At 49.5% G+C, this 17,317-nt stretch overlaps 1 protein-coding gene across 16 annotated transcripts in view; it reads right to left on the reverse strand.

The window, feature by feature from the left end:
* Positions 1-17,317, reverse strand: part of CAMTA1 (calmodulin binding transcription activator 1) — an 899,707-nt gene that overhangs the window by 435,820 nt on the left and 446,570 nt on the right. For all 16 annotated transcript variants that reach the window (XM_067018318.1, XM_067018274.1, XM_067018312.1 and 13 more), the window contains one exon: positions 15,315-15,450. In XM_067018318.1, coding sequence (XP_066874419.1) covers positions 15,315-15,450 — 136 coding nt within the window. The remainder of the gene's footprint in view (positions 1-15,314; positions 15,451-17,317) is intronic.

The raw sequence follows: 17,317 nt of genomic DNA on the forward strand, positions 1-17,317 counted from the left end.
GCTATTTAACATGTTCTTTTTTTTTTTTTTCATGCTAAGTCTCGGAAAGGCAGTGTGTGTTTCACACGCCCAGCATGTTGCAGTTGGGACCAGGCACATTTCAGGTGCTCGCGGGTGACACCCAGGTGCTGGTTTGGACCGCACACCAGGAAGGGTCCAGTTGCTCACCGGCGGCACGGCGGCACCCACCCCAGGCTGCCGGAGAGCGTACCGGCAGAGAAGACGAGAAGGAGGCTTGGAAACCCTGCTCCCTGGTCCCCGCAGCCCCCTACCCACCCTGCGGGCGCGCGTGGCGGTGTCGGCAGGACAAGAGCCAGCAGAGGAAACCACGGCTGCCGCTCAGGATTATCTCTGGATGCTTGGATTAACTCACTTGTCTTTATTTGGCTTTTTATAAACAAAACTAAGACTTCATGCATTCCATTCATCATGAGGAAAGGGCAGTGATCCTAAGGGGATCTGTCAGACAGATGCTCTTTCTGTAAATAAATAAAAAGGTGACTGTGCAGGAAAGGAAAATTACACTGAACTGAAATCTGAGATTTTTTTTTCCCCCTTTTAGATCCATCAGCCAAAATATTGCTAAGGCTTTTTATAAACAAAGATAATGAGTTGTATAATTTATGTAAATTAACTAATGCTGCTGCATTTTCTAGAAGTAACATACACTGCATTATTTATTTGACATGCCTTTTGGAGTAAAAATAATTATAATTGGATATTATACCTAACAAGTTTCTCCCTTTGTTTTCCTATTAGTATTTGTGGTTTTGAATATAAAACACAGAATCACTGAGTTCACCACAGATGTGGCTTTCCTTTTACACATATAAAACTAAAGATGATCTTTTGAAAAGATGGGAGTTGGACCAGGGCCCTTGACCACAGCTTCTGAGCCCAGCGTAAACTGCCCTGTGGCCCGGGCATGGCTCGGTCAGTGGGTGCTGGTTATTTTCAACTAGCAGGGGGTACTAGTTTTTCAGCAGCCTGTGGGATACAACCGATGTCATTTTCACTCCCTGATGTCTTCCCATCTTCACTATTCCAAGTAGGATTTAGGACCAGCAGCCTCACCACCACCTGGGAACTTGCTCTGGATGCAGCATCTCGGGGCCCCACCAAGACCAACGGAATCAGAATCCTTGGGGCACTTGTATGCACATTAAAGTTTGAGAAACGCTTTTCTACATCATTTGTAGAGAAGACCCAGTCCCTTCCTGGACCCCTCCTGCAGGAAACAGAGCTGAACTCAGGAAGGCACAGGGCTAGGTCCCCCCAAGTCTATCTGATCCCGACATCAACCCACATTTCCCCTCGCATCTAGCATATATTAAAACGAGCACTAGTAATCACATACTGCAATCCTTAGTATTATCATATTAGGAGCATTACAAATGCAAGAAAGGATAACGAAGCAAAATAAATTAAACAAGGATCTTGAAACACACAGCCTGGGAAATACTTCTGCTGCTTAAATGCTTGTTAACATCTGTTAGCCTCTATCAGGCTTGCTATCCTTTTCTGATAGTCAAAGCACAAAATACGATCAAATACCCAATGTAAATAGCTCTGATTCGTAACCTTGTTTATGCAGCCAAAGATGGCCCGAAGGTAGAGGAAGGAACTCTGTGGAAAACCCACTGATCTTTGGAAGGACCGTCTTGTTTTGGAACAGAGGTCGGCGGGCCCCTGCTCCCCCCACCCCACCCCCATTCATTCAGTACCAGGGGTGCAGAAAGACAAACCAAAAATATAGCAGACCAAAAAGGAAAGGAGGGTAATTTACTGAATTCATTTCATCTCACTCCCTTAATCATGTAAAACAAAACCCAAAAATGTTTCACATTCTGGTTGGTGTCCAACACAATGTGCAAACTAATTGAGTGTAAAAAGCGTTCCTTTGCATTATATCAGTTAAAGTAAATGTAACAATTGCTCTTCCTCCCCCCCCCCCCCGAGCTCTGTTTCATTTCTGTTTTTGTTATAATTCAGTCCATTCACAATATGTCATTGCAAACACTATTTGCAAAAGAAAGTATAAAAAACAGATTCTTTATTTCTTAGTGCATTTATTTTCATTTCCCTTCTCCAGCTCTCCAGATTTATCCCGTGCTTCCATCTGGAGGGCTTAAAAAAGTTATAGACCAAGTTACTATACATAATGAGGCGCACACGCATCTGGCATTTAGCCAGAAAACTTTACTGCCAGGTGTTGTGAAAGGAAAAAAAAAAAAAATATATATATATATATATATATATATACGGCCAAAATGCCGTGCTGCGTTGCATTTTCAAACATTTCATGTCACATCTGAAGGTGTTCATTCACTTGGGAGGGAAGCTACTTCCATGACGTTTACTTAACCGCCTCTCAGGAAAAGGCAAATGTGATGGTTCTTCAGGCCGGCACGAGGCTGCCGCACTTGACCCCAAGCCCGTGGGAAGGGCAGACTCGGTTCAATCACCGGGGAGACCACCGCCCCCGTTGGGAACCTGAAATCGACGGGCTATAGCTCCCCTGCACGTTCATTGCCGTCGTTTGGGAAATATGCACTGAGTCCCCCACAGCGCTCGGGGCTGGAGAGACGGAAGCTGACAGATAAACAGGGAATCGGGAGCGCCGTCCAAACCGCCCCCCTCTTCAGGGGAGGGCTGAGGGGTCCGGGGCCGGGGGCCGGGAATAGATGAGAACGGAGCAACCAAACCCAGCCCCGCTAGCTTCCTTACACCCACCCTTAGGCGGGGGCTGTCACTGAAGACTGTTTCAACTATTTCACAGCAATTAAGGAATTAAAGGTCAGCAGCAAACTCACTTCCTCCCGGACTGATTATTCCCGGGGAAAGCCAAGCAGATCCTGTTTGTGAGAAATAACTGCTGAGCATTTCAGTGTGGATTCTTTGGGGAAACGGAACCTAATACGGCATTATACTGACAGTTAGGTCTAATTCCGTGTATAAAAACACACAGCAAAATGAGGGGTTTAAGTAAAACATCAGAGTCCGGGCGTCACACCAGAGAAAGGGCCAAGCTTGCGTTTCGGCTGCACTGCGGCACACGGAAGGAATCGGGGGAGATAAGGTTTCTTGGGGTTTCCCAGTTTCTTTTCCCACAGTCTCCTACGGAAAAGATTATGGTATTTAACCATCTGTCTAATATACTGGAAAGAGAAAGAAGTCATGGAGTATTGTGAAGCTCGAGGCAATGCTAATACCTTCGAAATGTCACCATACGGCGTGTGGACTTGTCGTCCTTGCTGCACGTTCACCTGGGAGCTCCTTGTCCCTTATCTGTCCTGCAGGGACGGCTGGATGGCCACACCTGCGCTGCCTTCAGCAGTGTCTGCTAACGCTCCCTGGGCCCCTGTCACCTAAGAAGGGGCGGAGTCCCAGGGCTTCCCCCCTGCTGTCCTACAGATGCAGCCCACCAGATAAGCTTGGCTGCCTGCTGGCTTCTGCAAGAATGGGTTCAGGGTAACATCCTACATCCCATCGGAGTTCTGAGGTCTAATACGCATTCATAGTCCCTCCAAGATTTGTCAAACCTTTCAGGAAATTTCAAGCAAAGGGGGCGCTATCTTGGTCTCCGCCAGCATCTCATGGGCTGAAATACCTAGACCTCAGCCGAGCTTTTTGGCTTTAAGAATTAGAAATGGGAAAACAAAGATTGCAGACGTTAAGGGACTGTAAACAGTAGACGCTGACTGAGGGATAAAAGCAGATCATCCATAAGGAAGGGATGGAAGGAGGCAAAGGGAGGAAAAACACCCACAGCCACTTGCGTAGAATTTATGTTTCCATAAACATTAGGATTCTTGTATGAAGAAGAAATTATTGATACATGTGTTCCCTTAAGGAAGGCTTCTCAAGAGGCCCATTCCGGATTTAATAATAATCCATATTCTTCCCCTGAAATGGCAAACCGAGTCTTTGATTTCCTTATCACCGCCGCAGATACATGAATCATTAGGCTGCAAACCAGCAGTGGTTCAGTTTATCACACGCCACCTCGAATATTGAATAAAATAAATTCGAAATAATCAATTCGGGAAGAGTCAACATTTCTTACACTTTTGTAATAAACGTCTACCTCCTGCATTCATCAGAAACCTGTATGTAAATCGTGGGATCCAAGATGAAAGAGAAAGTCCCTGGTCTTCTCCTGCTGTCATGTAAATACTTCAACATGGACAAATACCATCTGCACCCTCCCCACGGCCTCTGTTCTAGGGGGACGTTGGCCCGTCAAACACATCCAGGCTGCTTTCAAAGCACTTTGAGCCCAAAGAGGCAGGTGGTACCGCCTTTCTCTTTTCCGCAAGATCCTGATCCTTTAACGCACCTGGTCTCAGCAAGGCCACACACCATCGGCTCAGCTGTCCCTGGACAAGGGAGCTCAGAGCGCATCACCGGGACTCGCCCGCCTTCTCGGCAGCGCCATGGAGCAGCGCCTCGGGCTCATGGGAGAGAAGGGACGCCTCCCAGCTTTCACCGCCAAGCTGCCCGTTGCAGGAGGCTCTGCCTAGTTTCTTCAGATGGAGAACAATTATCCCATGCCCCGCGGAATAAGCCAGATCGCCACTAAAAGTCAAGAGAAAGGAGAGACCCTAACTTCGCCAAGACAAAAACAACTAACAACACTGATGTGACCGTCGGCGTGTTGTGCAAAAAAACTGTTAATTCCTCGCAGAATTATAAGCTAAGTGTGGATACCGTCAGGTTGCAGACATGAGTCCTAGGACACACTAGAGCTCAGATTCAAGTCCACAAGAGGGTTTGTGGCCAGTCCTTAATCATCCCCTGCCATCTCTCACCAGCCCCTCTACCCCCCTGCTCCTTCTAGAACCTGCTGCTGTAATCTGGAACAGAGGTCGGAGAACTACATCCACGGTCCAAATCTGGCCCCCAGCCTGTCTTTGTAAATAAAGTTTTATTGGAACACAGTCACACCCATTCCTTAATTACATAGTCTATGGCTGCTTTCACGTTACACTAGTTGCCATGGAGACCTCTGGCCAGCAAAACTGAAACTATTTACAGGTTTCCCTGCTATCCGAAAGTAAAGCATTCCTATGAAACCTTTTGTAAGTTGAAATGGTATGAGGCAAAGAAGCAGTTACCTCAGGACACACGTAAGAAAAGCACAAAGTAGATGGAGATAAAGCACAGATGCTCAGACCCAGGTCACAGCTCTGGTGACTGGATGCTGAGATGCTTAGTGTGGTACTGGGGGAAGGAGCTTGGTGGGGTCACTCCTTCCGCTCGGGGTGCAGTCTCTTCTACTACAGCTGCTGCAAAACCAACGCTGAACACTATTTTCGCCTTTTTTCCTAAAAGCGAAAATTGGCTTTGGATTTCTTTCGGTTAGTGAAAACAGGTGCTAATATAGGTCTTTTGTAAAAGTGACATGGTGCAAATTGAACTTTCGAGAAGTGGGGGATCCCTGTGCTGTCCAGCCCGTCACAGAAGAAATAACATCATTTCATTCATTCATTCAAAAAGTGTTTATTGGGCACTAACTGTGTACCAGATACCATGCCAAGCACTGGGCTACAGGGGGGACACTGGATTAACGTGAGAGCAGGGCTACTTCACCTGGAGGAGAGAAGCTGAGGCAGCTGCTCAGTCATTGGCAGCCTCGCTGTGTGCCCTGCTTCCAGAGACCTGCTGTTCTCTCCGCTTCATGGCCAAGGGTAGAATAAGAAATAACAGGCTCAAACATCAGAGGTTTCAGTGAGATATTTTTAAAAGATGCTGGGAGTCAAGTAATGAATTACCAGACCAACTTGTAAAATTTTCCTTTACTTTTTTCTTTAGATAAGATTAGAAAAACCACCTGCCTAGGACCGAGTCACCAAGGGAGGACCCCACCAACAGCAAGAGGACGGCATGTGTCAGTCTTTTCCCAATGCACGTGCCTCTGCATCATGGGGGGAGGGGGGGTCACATCAAAAGGGCGGATCTGGATTCAGGAGACCCGGGGCAGGGCCTGAGAATCTGCCCTTCTAATGAGCTCCCAGGTGGGCTGGTGCTGCTGACGGATGGGGGACACGGTGCGGAGCAAGCAGCCGCGTGACTGCATATGTGTCTGTGCAGCTCTCCGCTTTTGCAGGAGTTTTGCAACAACAAGGAGAGGCAAACCCTGGAGGGCACACAGCATCACAAGGTGTTGCGATTAAGAAGAACAAAGAGGAAATGCAAGGCCATTTCAGCTCTCTGGAAGAAAAGCTCGAGAACCAGAGAGGTGCTCTTTCATGAAATCACCTGCTTTGCATCTACAGTTCTGGCCTTGCATCCAGGGAGGGCAAGCAGAGAGCAGCCTTAGCGGTCAGAAACCCCAACAAACTCGCACAAGAAACCAGGTGACAAGAGCCAGCAGCCATCGACGCAGCCTCCACCCCGGCAGCTGTGTGAAAGGCTGCTCCACCCTTCATTTACGCAGTAATGCTTCTCTCTGCCCCACTCCCAGGAGCCCAGAAGCCCTTCACCGCTCCTCTATTTCCCCATGGTTTTTGCTGTCCCGTGGGAAGCGGACAGACAGAGTGACTCGGGCCTGATGACTCTGCAAAAGCCACCATACCTTCCCTGTGTTGTGTCAACTAAAGGGGGCCACGTGTGACTCTTCTAGGACAAGGCTGGAGATTCATACCCTCTGAGCACCGACTTCCCCATCAGAGACAAGCCGCAGCTACCGACGACGGAAGTAAAATTCTCCAGCAATGTTAGGGAATTGAAAGATGTGCAGAAGATCAGTCATTTACTATTCAGTCAAGTGAAGGCCAGAGACCGCCTTTACCCAACGCAAACAACCAAATCTGGTCATTTACGACGGCGGGATAGGAGATGTATCATGTTCTTAAAAGGCATCCCCACCTTCCAGACGAGGCCACAAATTATGCTTGCAAAATCAAGGTTGTGTGGCCTGGCTGATGTCTATCTCTGTGCCTGCTGTATGGGGAGGCCCAAACAGAGGAAGGCCCTGGGTGAATTTTGACGGTGGTGTTCAAGGGTTTCCCTTGTAATGGAATATGCTAAATTTCCATTCATGTCCTCGTGGGCTAATCTGCGATGATACGAAGAGACTGCTATGATAAAAATTAAATCCAAGCTCAGCATACCAAGTTGGCATTCTGTGGCTCCACCTTCACGGGGAGTTTCTAGCTCAAGAAGGCTGCAATCAAGCTTAAAAGGAAACCGCAAAGTATTTTACATGTTGTAATCTACCCGAGATATAAGGAAGGCAGAAAATTACAAACGTGTTTCCTTCAAAATCTTGCTGGCGCCTCTTTCACTAACAAGCTGCTTTCCAACCACCACTGGCTGGAGGCCTGCCTTCCTCGAGGCAGCAACCTATAAGGGCAGGGAACCTGGGCTTCGGCAGACCTAGTGAGAGAGGAGGTTCCCACGACTCACTTCCCAGAGAGGGCAGGAGGGGCCCAGGCCTGGCCACACGTGGCTTCACTAGCTAACTGCCACGAAGGCTTTCTTTCCTAAGCCGGGGCCGGTAGCTGTCCTTGTTTTTATGGCTCCCGCATCAATAATGCACCTGGAGAGAAACCGACTCAGTTCCGCAAGTCTTCAATGAGACCAATGCCCAAGCAGCCAAATCTCTGTCTGCAAAGACTCCCAGGAAACTGCTCTGATGGTGGGAGGGTGGCCAGATAAAATACAGGACTAAATGTGAGCTTCAGAGAAGCAACAGCTAAAATTTTAGTATAAGTATATCCCCCAAATTGCATGGAACATACTTGCACTAAAAAATCTTTTTTTTTGTTCTGTTTAACTCAAGTTAAAACGTAACTGGGCATCTGTCTCTCATGTATGTGTATGGGTGTGTGTGGTGTGTGTGTGTGTCTGCATACACACTAAATCTGGCACCCCTACACGGGGGGAATGAGCACACAGGCCCCTACCACCAGAGTGAGAATATCCCGGAAGCCTGGAAGCCGTAGCTTCAGGACAAATGGAAATGGGCCGTTCGTTGTAGGCGCAAATGAACATAACTTGTTATTCCTAAGCGGAGGTTGACATGGGAATATAAGAGGCTCCGAAAGGACTTGAAATCAGAGCTAAGGCGGGTCATGCAGGGTATTCAGAGTGATGGAGGACGAACTCCCAACCCCAGGAGTGGCTGGCAAGGGGCGTCCAGGCCTTCCGCAGTCCCTGGTGGCCTGAGGGAGCCAGGTGCCTGGGCTGGAGGCCCAGTGAGGTCGGGGCTCCTTCCTCTTTGACTGGTTCGAGTTATGAGGAAGGGCAGCCCAGTGGCCAGAAGGGGGCCCATCCCTTCTCCTAAAGGCTTTCCTGACCCCCAGCCTTGACTTGGACCCAGGCTTGGGTGCTCAGTACTGTGTCTTAAACCCTTCGTTCCCAGCACCCTGTGGACCAAGAACACATCTTCTGGGGATCCGGGTGTTTTGGAAGCCGATGAGGAATAGTGATGAGGAAACCGGGAATTTGGCAGCAGCAGACCTGCGACGGTATCTCGGCTCTGATACTGACCAGCTGGGTATCCCTGGATACATTTCTTAACCTCCTGGAAAGGAATTACTGCTGCGAAAATGAAGATAAGGTCAGTCCCTACCCAAAAGGGAGGCTGCCAAGTCACTGAATGAGGTGATGCTTACGGAGTGATGGGAACAGGACCAGGTATTCAACAGGCGCTCACTAGGTGACGCACACCATCCCTGCCGTTGCTGTCACTGGCTGGCTGTGGTCGGGGGGCAGGAAGCCTGAAGAAGGAGAAGCAAAACCAGCACCCTGGCAGGGCCCCTGCGAGCCCGCGGACTGTGGACAGACAGGGCGCTCTTGCCACTTTAAAACGTCGGTAGCTTGCGTTATTTATTAGTTAAAATTTTAATCATATGAATTGTGTAGGGACATGTCACCAGGGATGCTGAGTAATTAGAAATTAAGGAAAGACTGTGGATTTGAGTTCCTGAATTGATACCACCACAACACACCCAGGTAACAGGAAATTAAGTTTTAACGTGTTTGCGTGCCAGCAGAACGCGGCACAAAACTTCAGATGATTAAAAAGTCAGAAGAGAGCCCCGGGAGACCCTCTGAGCTGCTGCTAAACAGACCAGCTCCCTGCACCGGAGTCATGAGACCAGACACCTGGACCACAGCTCTCGGTACCGGACGGGAGGCGTGGCCGGGACTGGACTTGAACCTGGGTTCGAGCCTCAGACATGGGACCAGTAGGGATAAAAAAGCTGTCGTGCCTGAACGGCAGGTCTGGGCTGAGGCTCAGATGAGGGGCACCTGTGAAGGCAGGGGGTCCTTCAGCAGATCCCACTGCTGAGAACGAGTTCCCGTGGGTGACTGATCAGACCCCATCCTCAGAGAGGGAAACAGGTTCGTTCTAACACCGTTTCTCCATGGCAACAATCACCGCATCATATTGCAATGACCAGTTTCATGTTTCTGAAAGTTTCCCAAGTAGGATGCTCTTTCCTGAGACTTCCCTGGCGGTCCAGTGGTTAAGACCCTGTGCTCCCAATGCAGCGGGCACAGGTTCGATTCCTGGTTGGGGAACTAAGATCCTGCATGCCTCACGGTGCGGCCAAAAAATAAATAAATGGATAAACAAATTTTTTAAAAAAAACAAAGGATGCTCTGTCTTACTTGCCTCTCTAGATCCTGTGCTTAACAGATCACCTAGCATCTAGATACCAGCTAGAGGTGTTCTAGTATCTAGAAAACACTAGATACTTAATTTACGTTTGTTGAACTGGACAGAGCTCATATAGAGTCAAAGGGAACACCTCTTCAGGAAAGGTACAGATGGAGTGCTACGGCAATGAAAGACAGGGGATAACTTCTTCTGACTGTAGAAGATCAAGGAAGATGCCCTAGAAGGTTCGGAAGTTACAAGGCTAACACAGTCTCGATGTAGACGTGGGGAAAAGAGGTTCTGAGCAAGGAACACATCATACGGTGTAGACCAGTGGGCGCATGGCACGTCTGAAGAAGAACAGGGTGAAAGAAGACATCCACAGACCAAAGCTACACGATCGTTTACGGAAAGCAAAACATCTGTATTCTGTTTAAAAGCACAGAGTGGCAACAGTTCAGACTCACTTGACCCCTTGTGAGCTTCTGCCACACTCAGCTGTTTCATCAGCCCACTTACTTACCCCTTATCTAGTCACTGCTGTTTCCCAAACCCAATTTGGGCACCATGCATGTTTGTGGCTGGCTATTTTAAATATTTTCCATCAGCTGCAAGCAAGATACCTATTTATCTCATGGCTGCAAGCAGAGCTGAAATGATCTGACATCTCGCCACGAGGCAGACAGTTATTTCATGCCCTGTTAATTCCTAATGCGGTAACTACAATATCATTCCTACTTTTAAAAGAGGTGCTTTTTTTTTCCTTTTTAATACGTGGCCTAAGTGTCCAAATAAAGAATATCACTTCTAATGAGGCCATGTCCAAAAACATAACCTTGCCTGCCACTTCCACGTTCAAGACGGGGCTTTGAGCTTTCCGGCACTTAGTTGAGAAGTCAAAGCAGCTTTTCATTCTTTCAGGCAGCACAAACAGGTCAGCAAAACCAAACTCTCTCTTCACTGCTGAAAATTCTGGTCGGAGGCAATGGCTGGCATTTCTGCTGGGCAGATGGTCCAGGCCAGGGGCTACTTGTCTACCTCGGAACGGGCTCAGTAGGGAAGGATGCCTTTGTCCATGCTGGCCACAGTCAAGCCAACAGCTTCTGTGCAACGGCCACACATTGGTTCCAAAGTCAGGACGTCACGGCAAGGCACGCCTTGTGATCAGAGCAGAGAGCCCCGTCCCCGGGGCGGTGGCGGGGAATGTCTGGTCTGCAAAGGGCTGAGAGGGATGCTAACACGTCACAGGTCTGGGCCCCTGTTGCTGTAAATCACGGCAGCTATTTTTCAGCAGCCTCTGTCTCTGCCCGGCTCTCGTCTCCATCCCTACCCACTCACTGTCCGGCCCTCACCAGCACCTGGCTCCCTGCGTGTATGTCGTTTCTTAAGACCAAGTCTGCCCTAGGCGCCCCCGCTACGTGTTTGGTCCAGAGCCTTGTAATTCTCCCGTCCCAGCCCTCATGACCCCGCGTTAAGGTTGCGCGCTTGATTTTTTTTTTGTCCCCGTGAGAAAGGGAGCGCTCTTGTTGACACCACTGCATCCTCGGTACCTCCCCCAGTGAATCCAACAGCTGGCTGAGGAGCGAAGGGTATGTGCTGGACTTGACCCAAAACCCCGCCAGAATGCCCAGGGCAAGTGCTCACAGTGTAGAGCCGGCGGATCTTGGCTCGCGTCCCAGCTCTGCACTGACTCGTGGCAGGACGTGGGCAAGAGAAGCTCTCGCGAGGTGCCGTCTCACCATCTGTGAAACGGGTGTAGTAACGTGTACCTGCTCTGGATGTTTTGAGAAGGGCCGGGTGAGATGGTGTACAGGGCATTCGTAAGCCTGTGGCCAGGGGTGGCTCCTGTTATGGGAACCCAGCAGTGAAAGTGCTGGGAAGTCCACAGCCTGGATCCTGAGACGCCCGGCGCTTTCAGGAGAGAGGGGTGAGGACAGGGCAGAAGACAGCCCCGCAAGCTTCTGGGGCCAGAGAAAAGCACCATGAACTTGAAGAGAACTCTTCCAGCTTGGCCCAAAGAACAACATCTCCTTGGGCTGACTTCACCCAGCTCATCCGACACATGGCGTGGTGATCCTGGAGACACAGGGGCACCGGGTGTGCCTCTCTGCACTCAGGAAATGCTCCCCCGCCACCGACCAGAGGTCCTCTCCCCGCACACCCCAGGCCCCAGGTAAGCAGGCATCCATCTACCTGGAGAGCAGGACCCGCTTCAGGCCTGCTGAGATTTCATCTCATGAAATGTTGACGTCACAACCACCTTCCTTTTCCTCCCTGCCAACCTCTGTCATCCCAGGAAACCTTACTGAGCTGGCTTCTCCCTGGCTTATAGACAAGACAACTAATCTCGCACCTAAGAGCTCGTCAGCTTCAAAAGCGGCCGCCCGCATCCTGGGCCTGGATGAGAAAATCAATGTGCCTTCGAGTTGCCGCGTGTACCAAGGGCCTCAGCCTCTGAGAACGAAAGAAGCCAGACCTCTGAGCAGTTCCACAAACAGGGCTGGAAGCTTTCCTGGCCTGAGGGAAGGCTTACAGCAAGTGATATGTTAAATGGTAGATCCAAATATCTGTCATGCCCTTGAACTGAGGAAACCAGCTGGAGTGGTAGGAAATCACAACTCCAAGACCCTGGTCGGGACTGTCTGCCTCACCCAGCAGTAGGGGTAGCTGGCTGGCGCCGGACCTGGCATGATATGTGTACTAAGTCAATGGGAACCACCTGACTGAATCCACTGCAGAAGGAAACAGAGTCCAAACTGGGAAGCCCCCCTCCTCCTGTGAGATGCAAAACCCATGTATATATGCACTGCAATCTCCCGGGTGGGAAGGACCACCTGCCTACTGCCTCCTGCATGACGACTGGGCTTCCCAGCCCCTGGTCCAGATCAGAGCAAATGCAGGAGGAACGTCGGTGAGATGTGGGGCTGCTCTTGCCAGAGAAATCTTCCTTTGGGGGCTGTTTAAAAAGCATGCCCATGGCAGACACTCCACAGCAAAGGACATCCATGAACGCGAGAATGAGCTCATCCCCACGAGTAACTAAGAAAAACCCAAGTTCGAATCGAACAGGGTATCATCGTTCACCCATCAGCGTGCGAGAGGGTGCAGAAGTAACGGTCGTTCTCAGCGCTGGCGGGCAGGTAGTGAGCACAGCCACTTGGGAGCCATTTGACAGCATCCAGCGAAACTGAAAATACTCAGACCCTACACCCCGCGATGCCAGGTCTGGGCTGCACACGTGCACAAGCAGACATGGATGAGAGAACGTTGACTGCAGCATCGTCGTAACAGTGGAAAACTGGAAAGAATCCCAAAGTCCACCGACCAAGGAGTGATTCAAATGCTTACACACTTGAATACTAGAGAGCAGTTCCAAGGGAAGAGGGGATCTCAGGATCCGAAGGCTAAGTGAGAAAGGTGAGCTAGGAAACTACGTTACACACACAGTCCTCCCCAACTTCAAGAGCTTAACTTGTGGCCCATCTCACCCAGGAAGCTCCTCTGACCAGTCCAGCCCACTCTGAACTCCCAGGACACTTCTCTGAAACGCCCAGCCTTCTGTACTCCTCAGTACTATTCATGACTTGTAGGTATGGACACGGCTACCTCCTCGATTTGAATGCGAGTCCCTGGGGCAGAGAACATGGCTCCTATTTTCGCAGTGGACACCACAGGGCCCTGCCCAGAGTAGGGGACACAGTCAACGTCTGCTGATCGACTCAGTGGGACAGCTCCCCAAGCCCAATGGGAGCGGCCACCACGCTTCTCACCCGCCTGGGGCCTCACTCTCCAAGAACCTGAAAACACACGCCTTGTGTGGCTGCGAAAGTTCCTCCAAGCCCGCCTCCCGTTCCTACTGCCCTGCTGTCGCGCAGGCCCAGGAAGTCACGGAAACCCCGCACTGGGTGGTCTGAGGGTCCAGGCCACCCACACATACATGTCTACACGTGAGACTGCAAGTGAGGAAGCCACGAGTAACTTCGAACATAAATATGGCCTAAGAATAACCATAAATCATTCTGATTCCATCCAGTGACGATTCTAATTTATAACAAAAGGTTAGAAAAGGAACACTGTGGCTTTTTTTTTCCCCCCCTGGGCTTCGGCTGCAGCTGAGGAAGAATCCCACCCTGCTGTTACTTACAACCAGAAGTTCCTGATTTACATAGTAGGATACCAGAGGCCCACAGGCGTGGGGGCTGATGGCGGAGGTTTGGGTGTGAATTCCGCAGCACAAGTGGCCCCTCACTTGCCCCTCCTCCACTTCTCACTTTCTTTCTATTCCTCCATCTAGGGGGATACAAGCAAAGCCTCACCTCCCTCAGTTTCCCTAACAATGGCTAATCTGTTTGCACAATCACCAGTCACAGTCCTGGAGTTGGGTCTGGAGCAGCACAGTTCTGGTAATCTGCATTTGAATGTTTCATGCAGTTGCTTCTCTCAGGCTGTGCAAACACTGAGCCCAGAAGAACACAGGGAACTGGGATTTTTCCTATCCCGCCTTTTTCTTTGTTCATCATCATAAAGCATTGTTACTAGGTGTTAAAAAAAAACAAACGCAAAAGCATAAAACACAAGTTATCTCTCTCTGTGGAGCAATATAATAAAAGCCATTGGATGCTATTTTTAACAGCCGTAAAAGCACATGATTAATATAGAAGAAGTCATAATGATAAAGTGCATCACAAAGACCGTCAGCGTGGAGGGTGAGCCATTGAACTCGAGTGGGTCCTGGAGATCAATCCTGACACTGGAGGACCCAACACACCAGCGGACTCTGGGAGCCCCCTCTCTGACCACTGTGAATTCCCAAGTGGCTCACAGACAGCTTCCCAGCTCCTGGCCCAAGACAGCAGCTGCCATACCCCCCGGGGAAGATCCTTTACAAGGATCAAGACAGCAGCTGCCATACCCCCCCGGGGAAGATCCTTTACGAGGATCAGCAAGGAAAGCAGAGAAGTGGGTGCTCAGTAACTCACTGGCCAAGAATGCACCGCGATTCACACCCTCTCTCTCCCGCCGGGACACATGGCTCAGGCCCTCAAACAACGGAGAAGAGGAACCGGGGGACGTCTCCATGGCTCCTCCAGAGTGAGAGCACGTGGGGTCAGGACGATACCAAGGAAACCAGACTGCACCCTGTCCTCCCGCAAACTGAAGTCTGCACAACACGCCAAGATGCCTTCTGCTGTGCCCACCTCTGTCGCAGCCCCGCAACACACCTTGTTATCCTTCATACCTGTGAGCTCCCTGAGGGTGCAACACCCAGAGGGAAATGGAAGGGTCTGTCAATAGAGGGAGGGAAGCCAGGCTCTGGCTGGGGGTCACCGCTCCCATGGGATCCGCTCAACAGAGGCGTCCCTGGCCACCTCAAGAGGGAGACGCCTTACACAGCTCCCTCTCTCCTCCCAAACTCTCAAGGCACCGGAGGCTCCTTGTGATTCTGCAAGAATCTTGCCCCTCCCAATCTGTACACCAATGACTCTCAAGTAACAGGAGCGTCTTAGTTACATCTGGTTTCAGGGAAAACTTAAATGGTGACTGTAGGGTAAAAAGTTAGGAAAAAAGAAAAACAAACAGTGTCTTGACAAACGAAATACTATTGACAAGAAGCGCCTGGAATCTGACTCGAAAGCAGTTCCATCCTACTGCAGCCCAGAAATGACATTTGTAGAACAAGAGAGCCTTGTCTGCTCTTTACCTCTACTCCCTGGACCTTCAGTTTCATGTGGTCCTCTCTGGTCGTTTTCCCGTCTTTCCTCTTTTTCCAGCAATACCCATCTTTCCTGTATTTCACTTTCTTCCTGTTGTAGAGGATCATTGAGCCATTCTGCGGTCTGGAAACAACAAATGGTTAAGTTACCAAGAGAACCGAGCAGAAGAAAAATTTATGAAGAAAGATATCGTAGACCACTAAAAGTCTCTACAGAAGAGCAATATTCCACATTTGCTGGAACATAATTTTTCACCTTTTATTGCAGCTCCCTGGATTAACCATGTTTTATGGCCAGGCAAAATTTGCTTGTGGATTTGGTACCTAATGAATTAAATGTGTCAATGATAGGCTTAAAAAACATCCCCTTAGTAATATCCACTATCTAATCAGGATATATGGTGTGGGAGCCCGAGCTCTGCCCTGAAAAGTAGAAAAAACAGAAAGAAAGCAAAAAGAGCTGGGAGTGTTACGGCAGCCGGCAATATCTTATCTCTTGTAGAAAGATTTTCTGCACATCTTTTAATCCATCACCTAACATTAGTAAATAAATAAGTTTAACGCAGGCACTAGATGACTATGTTAAGAACAGACCAATGGAAAAACTAGTCGCTGAGGCCAGACGCTCTTGATTCATTTCCTGCATTTAGATTCCTGCTGGATGTGGAAGAGCCTTACAGCCCTTCTTCCCAAGCAGGCTAAGTACCTGATTCTTTCCCATTTGGGCTTCAGTTGTGAAAGGGCTCAGCACTGCCAGGTAAATTTGTCTATTCGGTCCACGACCACCATATCCTAGAAAAATAGTTACCCACTTGCTAAATGCTAAGAGTGGGATGGCCGTTCTCTGTGTCGTTTAAAAAGAACAAAGAGAATCTTGAATTTCCCTAGAAGAGACCCCAAGCGCCAACCACAAAGAGCAGAGGATGTTTACGCTCATCCGTAGAGCTGTAGCGGTGACAAATTTTGGTTTGGAGACACCAAGGAGACAAAGAACTAAACTCCCCTGGCAGCTGAGGGCAAGTGCTATGGCCAACCTTCCAGAATAAAGCTCCAGCGGCTGGGGGCAGGTCCATCCTTTCTTAAGGAAGATGCCCCGAAAGCTACAAGACACGGCGCACCAGCCCTAGCCAGCTGTGTCGCTCTCCACCTGAAGGCTCAACACAGAAAAGGGAAAGGGAGGTGATCTGTGCACCCAGGGGACCACACAGGCCTTCCAGCTCCTTCCCAGCCGGGGTGAGAGAGCTCCTGACACAAACAAGGCACAGGAAGTGGTTTCTTCTTTTTCTTTTTTTAATCAATATATATTTTTTTATTGAAGTACAGTTGATTTACGAGGTTGTGTTAATTTCTGCTGTACAGCGAAGTGATTCAACTATACATATATATACATTCTTTTTTTAGAATATTCTTTTCCATTATGGTTTATCATAGGATATTGAATGTAGTTCCCTGTGCTGTACAGTAGGACCTTGTTGTTTATCCGTTCTATATATAACAGCTTACATCTGCTGACCCCGACCTCCCACTCCATCCCTCCCCCAACCCCCCGCCCCCTTGGCAACCACCAGTCTGTTCTCTATGTCCGTGATTCTGTTTCTGTTTCATAGATAGGTTCCTTCTGATGCAAGTAGGCTCCTGTTTCACTGCTGCGGCAGAGGCGAGAAAGCAAGCGGCCAGCCTTCCCCGGGGCTGGGGCGAGAGAGCCTCCATCCCTTTCTTTTCTTTTCCTTTGAACTATGGGCCACTTCACAGTTGGGCACAGAACGTCGGCTATTGATGTCTTACTATTGCACTGTCTGCGGGGGGGAAAAATAAAATCGCTCCAGGTTGACAGCAGCTAATTGTAGCTCCCACCCAGCCGGGCGGTGTCACTCAGCGGCCAGGGGATGACTAAACAGCAACTCCATGGGAAATTACCGACTTGCAGCAGCGGCTCCCGACACTGCATTGTTTGCCAATCACCGTGCACTTGGTTGGTGTCAGTGTTGGTT

Source organism: Kogia breviceps, chromosome 1 (assembly GCF_026419965.1).
Source record: "Kogia breviceps isolate mKogBre1 chromosome 1, mKogBre1 haplotype 1, whole genome shotgun sequence".
In the NCBI taxonomy this organism is placed as follows: Eukaryota; Metazoa; Chordata; class Mammalia; order Artiodactyla; family Physeteridae; genus Kogia; species Kogia breviceps.